This window comes from Mandrillus leucophaeus, unplaced genomic scaffold (genome assembly GCF_000951045.1).
Source record: "Mandrillus leucophaeus isolate KB7577 unplaced genomic scaffold, Mleu.le_1.0 Scaffold97, whole genome shotgun sequence".
NCBI classification, from domain to species: domain Eukaryota; kingdom Metazoa; phylum Chordata; class Mammalia; order Primates; family Cercopithecidae; genus Mandrillus; species Mandrillus leucophaeus.
The window spans coordinates 3,603,814-3,614,771 of record NW_012110585.1 but is presented as its reverse complement, the minus strand read 5'-3'; the positions used below and the strand labels follow the sequence as shown (position 1 = coordinate 3,614,771).

Sequence of the window (10,958 nt, the reverse complement as noted above, 5' to 3'; positions counted from 1 at the left end):
GGCCGTGGCTCGACTGCCTGTGGATCGTGCTGGCGCTGCTGGTGTTCTTCGGGGACGTGGGCACCGACCTGTGGCTGGCCCTCGACTACTACCGCAAGGGGGACTACGGCTACTTCGGGCTGACCCTCTTCTTCGTGCTGGTGCCGTCGCTGCTGGTGCAGAGCCTGAGCTTCCGCTGGTTCGTGCAGGACTACACGGGCGGCGGGCTGGGCGCCGTGGAGGGGCTCAGCAGCCGGGGCCCCCCCATGATGGGGGCCGCCTACGGCGCGGCGGTCTCGGCCACGCCGGGGGCGCAGCGCCTGTGCCGCCTCTCCGTGTGGATCTGGCAGTCGGTCATCCACCTGCTGCAGATGGGGCAGGTGTGGAGGTAAGAGCACTGCGGGGTGGGGGCGGGCTGGCCCTGCGGAGCCCCTCTGCCCTCCCGGTGCTTCGTGGGGCGGCCCCTCGGACGGGCCCAGCGCGGGGGGCTCGAAGGAGGGACCGGCCGCGTGCCGCCCCTGGCGTCTCCAAAAGACCAGCGTTTGATCTGGATCCCTGGCCACGCCTTTGGCCCGGGGAGGCCGAGACCTGCTGTTGGCCCGTCCTCATCCCCGCTTCGCACTCGGCAGGGTCCCTGCCTCAGCCCGCCCTCCCCGTCTCCTCTGCAGACCTCCGTTCCCGGGCGCCTCTTTTCCCTGCCTCCCGAGGTAACCAGCTGCAGGCGCCCTGGGCTGCACCCCACCTCGCGGCCCGGGGAAGCCTTCCCTCCTCCAGCCGCTGTACTCGGGTTTGTTCCCGGGTGAGACATCCTTCCCTCTTCCCCCGTTCTCCCTCTGCAGTGGCCTGCGTGGGGCCCTGTGGAAAAACCCTCGCTGCCGCCTGCGAGCACTCCTGGATTCCACGCCCCTTCCCCCTCCCGCACTCCCAGCCCCTGTGAATGACTCCAAACCGCTGCTCTCCTGAAAGGAAAAAAGACTTTTGTTTTTTTTTTTTTTTTTTGGTTTACTGGATTAGACGTGTCCTTTTCTTAGTGACAGGTAAAAATGGAATAAAATGTGATGGGCGCGAGCGTTTGGTGTTAACTCTCACCTCCAGAAAACCAATTAGCCACCTGGATACCTATTCTAGGGGAACGATGTTTTTGGTAGCCAGGCCAGTGCGTAAGTGATTTATATTTACACAAGACCCAAGTTTGGCTTTGCGGCCCTTTCTCCTTTTGTAAATTTCCCGTGTGCCAGTTCAGTCCCTCACAAACCACTTGCAGGTGTTCTTTCAGCCAGGCGCCTTCTTCACTGACTGCCTCCCTGGCTAAACTGAGGAAATGAACCCATTCACACCTGGGTACATCTGTGCCTTCTTACTTAAATTAGCTTGTGTGTATTCTGGAAACAGTGAGTTGCAGGTGAAAGCATTTGCAAGAGAAAAAAATCTTACTGAAGATAAATTACACGCGGGCAAGCTCTTCAAGTGCATGGCTTCTATGAGAAGACATTTTGCCTAGGCTGCCCTGACTCCTAGCTTAGTAGGAGATTTTAGGCACTTAGTAGTTTAGGTAACAGATATACCCAGGTTAGCTGAAATAAAATCTGCTGTCTTTTTAATGGTTTGTCCAGATCTCTTTGCGGAATTTATTTAAATAAAAACATTTCGGAAAGCATGGGGTTGAATTAAGTCAAATCACGAGAGTAGATGCAAGAACTTTGTCCTGCTGGGTTTACATGCAAATTCAGGCTAGGGGAAGTGAGGGTGGTTCCGTAGGCCCTGCACCACCCAGAGTTGTTTACTGGCCTTTCTAGGCTGAACCAAACAGCTTTTTCTCTAGCTGCATTTGTCTGCAGATAATTTGTTTCCTGCTGATAAGTTTATAAGAAGTGAGAGAATAAAAATAGGAAAAGTGCTGATTAACTTTTGGCTGTTGTAAGCATAGCTTGGGGTCAAATAAAATTCTGAAATATGTTTTAAATTTGAAATCTAAATTCCCAAACACCCACACACTCAAAGTCATACCGAATCAAAGGTAGTGTGTTTGGTATTGGAGATATCTTTTTTTTTTTTGGGTGGGGGAGGGTGGTGGTTTCTGATTGTTAAGATGCCAGGAATGAAGCTGGGGAGGGACAAAAAGTATGGGGAAGAGAGATTTTTAACATGCCAGTAGAATTTAGTAGCATGTACTGGTCGGCTTCTGCTGAACAAGCCGAAGTCAACTATCTCCATGAGGTAAACTTCTAAGTGTGGGCAATAAAAATGTTGGTGTCAAGTTAGAATTCCTGAGAGAACTGTTTCTAGTGGAATCTGTCCTGGACACTTATTAGTAGTTAAGCTTTGAGACAGAATGAAATTGGAGTAGAATAAAATCCCACCTCCATTCACCTAAACGTTAATTGTTTCTGGGCAAAGTGGAAGTCCAGATTTTAGGGCAAACTGAAAAGTACATTTAAAATGTCAGTTTAGCTTTTTTAGTTGTATGTGGGGTAGTATTTTTTTTCTGATCTTAACTTTCATCTGCAGTGATATAAAGTGCCTGTGACTTTACTGTCTAGTTTTTTTTACATCTTTTTTCAAGATTAGAGTATATCTCTAAATATTTCCCAAAGTTAAGTTATTAAAAGACATGCTAATTTTGGTAAGTTGTTTCTTCTAACATAGCTATACTTCAAAAGCAGTATTTACTGAGGAAGGATTTTATAAAAAAAAAATTTTTTCCCATTTAGATGGTTTTGTTTGAAATACTGCAGGAGCAAGGTCTGCTGCTTTAATACCTGCTAGCCATGTTGTTTGTGTTGAAATCATTCATATGTAAAAGCTTTAGAGGAATTCTTGTTTTAATCTTTTGGCAAACAATTGCTTGTCAATGTGTATGAACATACATCATCTCTATTTTTATTGAAGATCTTTTGGGTTTATAGTTGTTTCCTTAATCATATTTGCTGTTGAAACTTTGCTGTCTCTTATGGTCACGTGACATAAAGGTTAAGATCTAATATTTCTATCATTTGGTTTGGGCTGCATCTCTAAGAAAAGATGTCAGTGAAGTTGTACATTGTCAAAACTGATTCCATTAAACTATGAATACTTGTCTCTTCAGATTTTTTAAAATGTAAAATTATTTGGTTATAGCTTGGACAAAGCGCAACACCTATTTAATAAAATTTAGTTTCCCTCGATATTAACATGGGGCACTTCTGTGCATCTTGCCATTGCTGTCAAGATGGCAAATACTTGACGTCTTTTATCAAATGACTTTATAGAATGTAAGAAAGTATTTTTGGCTGGGCTGAAATTGGAGCATGGAAGAATGGTTGTCTGTAGAATGATGTGGCCCCGTGAACCTGCTTTGCAGAGCACTAGTGTGTGATTAAGGTCTTTTTCATGCATGCCTTACTCCCACTAATTACTAAACATGTAACAACCTCTGTATAGCTTGATGTGCTTTATTTTTCAGGTGTTTTTCGTGGGGATAACAGGCATATGAATCACGTATTCCAGGAGCATGAGTCACATTGGGCTTCGCTTTTGTACAATGTGTTGTTAATAGAGAGCATTTTCTTGGAGGGTTTGGCTTTAGGAACAGTGTGATTTAGTTCGCTTATTGCATTGATGTGTGCAAGTTTTCCCTTGAGCTATTGTCCTTTCTCTGCTTTTGTGTTACTTTTAGAGGTTGCTTAGTGCATTGTCAGTTCTCTTCAGTCAAGAAGCAACAGTTACTTGACCAAAATGTCACGGCCACATCATTAATCTCCCATTTAATGAATGTAGTTTTATGTGTGTGTTTGCACCCTTCTATTTCAGAGTAAAAGGAATTTACTTCTTTATACGACTTGCCATATTTAAGAGGATGGTCAGTGGTTCTTTATCTTGTGAGATGGGATGTGGTAGAGGGTTGCCTTCAGGGGAGTAAAAAGGAAAAGGCATTTTGCATTTTATAATGGCACCATCCAGCTGAGCAGTCTACAGCTCTGTTTTAGCATTGTTTTCTGATTTGAGACTGGTGCAATTTGGATATGCAGCTCTCTACACAATCAGCAGTGAATGTTGCTGGGCTGGTGAAGACGCTTTATTATTTTTTTAATCACTCCCCTGCCCTCCTCTCTGCTCCTCTGTGTAGGGATACTTAGTCTATTATGGGTCTTTGTTCATGTTGAATATTTTAGAATAGTGGTTCTTAGTTCTGGCTGAGAAGAGAATCTGTTGCAGCCCTTAAATAGAAAAGCCGAGGCACTGCTGGACCTGCTGAAGAAGACTCCCTGGGGAGGACCTAAGAAGTCGTAGTTTTAGAAGACCCACAGGTGATCATGTGGGAACCCCACGCTTGAGAAACACTTGAGAACTGGATTTCAGGCTTATTCCATTTGGAGAGGAATGTTAGATTTGTGTTCTTAATAAATATGATGGCAGAATTGGGAAAGAAATGATCTGGTACCATTAAGTTTGGCCCCCGGATAACACCATAACGAACGACTTTACCTTGGGAGCACGAGGGTCTCAAGGGCTACTCAAGGGGATGCCCTAATGTAATGGTGCTCCGTGTTTTCTGTTTTTGTTTTGTTTTTTTTGAGCTCAAGTATTAATCTCATTCTGAAAGAATTCGCAAATTCAAAACAGTCTTCAGTAAATGTAACCCACTTCTCTTTGCCTTTTGTGAGATACAAATAATGTTTATGTTGCGTGTGAAAGGTATAATAATTCTGTTTATATCTGAAATGAATCTATTAAATAGGCTTGAGGAAACATAACTGGGATTATGAGTGGTGTTGGGATAAGTGATCTGTAATGTCCCTCTAATGCTAAGATTTTGTGGTTTAAGAATGGTAATATTCAATATTTAGATACGTACAAATAAGGAAATTCATCTGTGTGGGGCCAGGGTACCATCATAGACACATTAATAGATTGTATGCTTGTATTTGTGGGGTGTGTGGGTGTGTGAGTAGAAAGAGAATGAGTTTTATATGCTTATTAATGGGTGGGAATCTCATTGTAAAAATAGCATTTTTTTTTTTTAAATTTTATCTGTGAGCTTAATGGAATTCTGGTTAAAAAGAAGCTCAGTGGGAGGCCGAGGCAGGCGGATCATGAGGTCAGGAGATCGAGACCTCCTGGCTAACATGGTGAAACCCCGTCCCTACTAAAAAATACAAAAATAATTAGCTGAGTGTGATGGCGGGTGCCTGTAGTCCCAACTATTGAGGAGGCTGAGGCAGGAGAATGATGTGAACCTGGGAGGCAGAGCTTGCAGTGAGCTGAGTTTGCGCCACTGTACTCCAGCCTAGGCGACAGAGCGAGACTCTGTCTCAAAAAAAAAAAGAAACTCAGTGGGGTTTTTCTGAGGGGAAAGTTGGGTAAAATTGATCTGAGAAAAGTATAAATGAGTTTGAGTAGTCAAAAAACTTTGAAGAATGTTGAGGCTTACCCGATCAGGAAGTGGATGTGCTATAATGTGTCAATAATTAGACCAATGTGCAGAGAAATTAAGCAGATAGTTCAAAGGAGAATGAAGAGTCTATACATATATTGATATGTTTGTGAGAATTTAGTACATAGTAAAGGTGGCATTGCTAATCAGTGGATGGAAAAAGAATTATTTAACAAATGATAGCAATCGAATATCCAGTTGGAAAAAAAAAATGAATCTCTACCTTAGGTAAACAGAAGTGCTAAAAGAATGAAAGGCGTAAACATAAAGTGTTAAACTGTAAAAACACTAGGATGATTATTTTTTATAATGTTGCAGTGGGCAAGACCCTTTGGTACCATCAAGGAAAAGGAGGAGCAGATTTAACCACATGAAGTTGCCTCTCCTGGTTTCTTCCCTTCTTCCTCCTCCCATCTGAAAAATCCAGAAATACATGCTTAGCTGTGAGGGTAAGTGGGTTAAATTGAGACAGAGATACTTCCTGTGGGAGAATGAATAAGAAGCGAACATCTCTGAAGATTTATTTCTTGTTTTTGAGTGAACAGTAACCCTAAAAACTTGACATTTGTGGTAAATCCTCAAGGGAAGGGGATGAAAAAATGGCATGCTTTGGAGCGAAATTGCAACTGGTGATGCAGCATAGTATTTCCAGAAGGATCCAGAAATGAAGTATCAAAATCTGTATTGTAAGAAGGCCAGAGCTCCTGAAATCTAGCAGGCAGGTGCCTACTAGAAGTCACAAGTTGTTCATTTCTGTCTTCAACATCATTTGACTATAGACTTACTCATAAGGTCAGTTGTCTAGTCAGGCTTATGCAGTAGGTAGATTCTGGAATGTTGGAAAGATTCTGCGGGATGGAAAGATTCTGTGGGATGGAAAGATTCTGTGGGATGCAAAAAGAAGCTGTGTCTCCGATGTTGCCATTTTCACCCCGGGATGATTTGCTTTACAGCGAGCTGTCTGCAAATAAGTTTGTGGTTAAAATTTTAGTTTACTCCCCATGATGTGCTGTTCATCTAGTTTCTTCTCATCGGAAATTCTGGATTTCTTATTTGACTTTTAAAAAGTAGAACTTTTTAAAAAATTTATGAAAATATACTCTCATTTAACAAGTTCAGTGACTTTTGACTAATTGCCTAAAGACAATCCACTGCTTACCACTATTGGAGATATTTAAGAAAAGCACAGGACATAGCCTGGTATGAAGGGAATGACTGTTGGAGGTAAGAAGTCAGGTTTGTCACTCTGCAAGTTACAACCACTGGCCTCAGTTTCTTCATATTTATCAAACAAGGAGTTAAATGGATTGATCTTTAATGTCTCTTCAATGTAAAAAAGTTCATTATGCTACAGGTATTTGTGCTTTGAAAATAGCTTTAAAGAGGGAATTTTAGTCTGGTTCGATCAATTAAACTATTTTTAAAGCAAGTGTATATGTCTCCTAGGTGCTGATTTGGAGTAGAGAGTTCAAAGTCCTGCCATGGATTGTTCCGACTTACTAAACAAATTCTCATTTTGAGTCACTTACCTACCTATAGGGACATTTTGTAGATCTCATTAGTTAATGTCAAAATTTATGGCAGACTAAACTTACTGAGAAACTTGTGCTGACTTTATCAGCTAATTTTGTGAATTTGCAATTTCAGCTAAAATTAAACTGTATTTTTCAGTAGTCTTTTTTTGTCATCTGTTTTAAATTTTTACTGGTAGATTAAGCTAAAGCAATATATGCATATCTGTTTAAGCCATGTATTTTGGAGGTTTTTCTGAATTGTTTACCAAGGTTAATTTCTTTTGTGGGGGGTCAGAACCTTAAAATTACCTACTGTAATTTGTTGTTTGAGATGTGTTCTTTAACTTTGAAAAGTTAGTGTTTGTAAAACAATTTTTTTTTTTTTAGTGATACTATCATGTCACTTCAGCTCTTTTAGGAAATAATTCTGTTAAGTGAATTTTTTTTTTTTTTTTAGATTAAGGTATAAGTTCTTTTTTGGCACTAGTCGAATTTTTAGGAAAGATGGAATTTGCTTAGAGAATTCAGTGGATATTGTTACAGTGACAATATAGTTCTACATAAAATTTCAACATTAGAGTTTTCATTTCTGTATTTCTAATGTGGATAGATCTTGGTATATTGCATATTTTAGTATAGCTCAAAACATACTACTGCACCCTATGGTATTTTACAGATTGCTAACAAAAAATTTCTTCTCATTGATCTCTTTTACCTTGGAATGTTAAACAAGTGGTTTTAAAAATAATTTTTGTTTTGAATGGAGTGTTTTCGTCTTCTTAGTTTAAATGAGGAAGCAATATCTGTTTTATCTTGGTCATTGATTTAGAGCATAGACTGTGCTCATCATTCATTTCTAGGAAGAAATTAGAATATTCGGTTCACAGAGAGCTACATACTGTTTTCTTCACAACCCTCTTGGAGGAAAGGTAGGGTTGATAATTACAGCTTGCCCTGGCCAGACGCTTTCACTCATGGGTCGGTGAGCTAAAACATTCGTATCACCATGATGCTTCCTTTTCTTTCCATCTTAAATACACTGAACAAATGAGGAAAGGCAGCAGATTTGAGGAAGACGCCAAACCCGTAGCTTGGGAAGCTTGCCAGTAAAGTCGAGCAGGCAGGGCAATCCAGAACTCAGGCCCCTCCAGAGGGCAGGCGCCTGGCTTTCTCACTTCAGCTGTGTTTCTTCAAGTGTGGCAGAGACTCCTGTGTTAGGAGAGTGCACGGGGCCATTAACATGTGGATTCCAGGCCTTACTACAGACTTCAGGATCAGAGCCTCAGGGAGTTGGGCCAGGGAATGTGTATTTTTGCTCAATTTTTATTATTGAAGCTTTTAAGCACACAGGGAAATAGAGCAGTATAATGAATACCTGTTACCATTCACCTGGCTTCAGTAATTTTTTTTTTTTTTTAAAGAAACAAGATTCTCACTCTGTTGCCCAGGCTGGAGTGTAGTGGCGTAAGCATAACTCCCTGCAGCGTTGAACTTCTAGGCTCAAGCAATTCCCTTGCATCTGCCTCCTGAGTAGCTGGGGCTTAAGGTGTGTGCCACCATGCCTTGCTCATTTAAAAAGATTTTGGTAGGCCAGATACGGTGGCTCACGCCTGTAACCCCAGCAGCTTGGGAGGCTGAGGCAAACGGATCACGAGGTCAGGAGATCGAGACCATCCTGGCTAACATGGTGTCTCTACTAAAAATACAAAAATTAGCCAGGTGTGGTGGCATATGCCTGTAGTCCCAGCTACTCAGGAGGCTGAGGCAGCAGAATCACTTGAATCCGGGAGGTGGAGGTTGCAGTGAGCTGAGATTGTGCCATTGCACTCCAGCCTCAGTGACAGAGCGAGACTCCATCTCAAAAAAAAAAAAAAAAATTTTTTTTTCAGAGATGGGGGTCTTGCTATATTGCCCAGGCTGGTTTTGAACTGTTGGCCTCGATCAGTCCTCCTGCCTTGTCCTCCCAAAGTGCTGGGATTATAGGCATGAGTTGCTGTGCTTGGCCAGTTGTTGATATAGATATATTTGGCCGGGTGTGGTGGCTCATGCCTGTAATCCCAGCACTTTGGGAGGCTGAGGTGGGTGGATCACGAGGTCAGGAGATCGAGACCATCCTGGCTAACATGGTGAAACCCGGTCTCTACTAAAAAAATACAAAACATTAGCTGGGTGTGGTGGCGGGTGCCTGTAGTCCCAGCTACTTGGGAGGCTGAGGCAGGAGAATGGTGTGAACCTGGGATGCGGAGATTGCAGTGAGCCAAGATCACGCCACTGCACTCCAGCCTGGGCAATGGAGTGAGACTCCGTCTCAAAAAAAAAAAAATATATATATATATATGTATGTATGTATGTGTGTGTGTGTATTTAACACATATCCTATCCTGATGTTGCACCTCTAAATACTTCACCTCAAATATGAAATATTTAGAATAATTCTACAAAGCTACAGTATCATTGCATCTGAGAAAATTAACAGTATTTCCATATTTTTCCTTAATTCTGTAAAATCATCTAATAGCTGCTTTGTACTCAGATTTACTTAGTTTTTGTCCCCAGCAAATTTATTTGTGGTTTTTTTCTCCCCTTCAAACAGGGACTTAGTAAAAATTTATGAATTACGTTGCTGTTTCTTTAGAAGAGTCCCTCTCCTTTTTTTTTTCTCATGACATTGACTTTTTTCCAGGGTCCAGTCCAGTTCTCTTGTCTGCTCATATTTTGCGTTGCCTGAGTGTTTCTTCCAGGTGCCGTTTGCACTCTGTATGTCTAGTATACTTGAAGTTGCATCTAGGAGCTGAATTACATTCAGGCACAAATTTTTGTCAGAAGTACTGCTTTCTTCATATTTGCATCATATCAGTAGGTGCCCCATACCTGTTTTGTCCCACCACTAGTGATGCTAAGTTTTATCCCTTGGTTAAGGTTGCGACTGCCAGATTTCTTTATATAAAGGTAGTTTTTCCCTTTGCTATCGGTAGGTAACTAGGGAGTCATATGTTAGCAAAGTGTCAGTGTCTAAAACCCTTTACCTTATGGTTTTGGTGTCTGTTGAGAATCCTTGCTGGAATCAATTATTAAGTAGTTGTCGGTGGTGGGGATGTGTATTTTAAACAGGCTTCCTGGTAATTCTAACCTTTAAGGTTTGATAGCCACTGCTGTCATATTAATAGAACTAGGAGCTGAGTTATCAGGTCTGTTGAATGGGTTGCCAGTCAACAGTTAATGAGTTTAAGCTTCATGTTCATTTTAGAGAAACTAAGATAAATAAAGTGCCCCCTAAGGCCCCCTAGGTCCTAGTTTAGTTGTTGGAGAGGACATGTGTGTGATGCTTGCAGTAAACTTGAGGTGAGCCCTGCTAGTGTGTTAGAATGTATGACAAAAATTCAAGCAGAGTGGAGGAGGCATAGAGAAATTAAGGAGGAAAGAAAACTATATTGGATATTCTGTTTTTATATACATTGTCTCACTTAATTTTCACAAACATTTTGTGCCCATTTTCTAGAAGAAGTGGGCTTAAAGTGATTAAGTAACCTATGGCACTGGTGGAGGCACCTTTTGAAGCCAGAGCCCACCAAGCTGTGGGCGGGACAGAATTAGTTTGCTTTACTCTGGGACGTTGTGGTCTGGCTTATTGAAGATGGAGGAATGATATTCTTCAACCCCTGGGGCCTCTTGGTATATAAGCTGAGGTTCTTTGAGACCTCTGATGTCTAGTCTAATGTATTAATATTAAACTCTGCAGAGCTTGGGGTGGGCTTGTAACTCTTGTAGTTGACTGTAACTGCTGATGGATCAAACAGCTGAGTAATATTAATACCTCTGGGTCTGTGTCTTAGGACATAGTTTTCAGTACTTCATTCTCCTTCTCAGGGTAGGTGCACCTTTTGACCCTGTGACTTCCACATTACAGAAAGGAATATGTAGGTTTGGCATACCCCACAGGTCCCATGTAAATACTGCACTCAAATATGTTGGTTCTCTCTTGACCTGTTGGAAACATTGAGAACAGCAGTTGTATCCCGAGGTTATAAGGAAGCTCCCCTCCCCTCCCCTCC

At 41.8% G+C, this 10,958-nt stretch overlaps 1 protein-coding gene across 1 annotated transcript in view; it reads left to right on the top strand.

Moving 5' to 3' along the window:
• Positions 1-6: 6 nt before the first annotated feature.
• XKR6 (XK, Kell blood group complex subunit-related family, member 6) overlaps positions 7-10,958 on the top strand; it is a 316,543-nt gene continuing 305,591 nt past the window's right edge. The window contains exon 1 of the mRNA XM_011970743.1: positions 7-367. Within this exon, the coding sequence (XP_011826133.1) occupies positions 246-367 (122 nt within the window). The 5' untranslated portion in view covers positions 7-245. The remainder of the gene's footprint in view (positions 368-10,958) is intronic.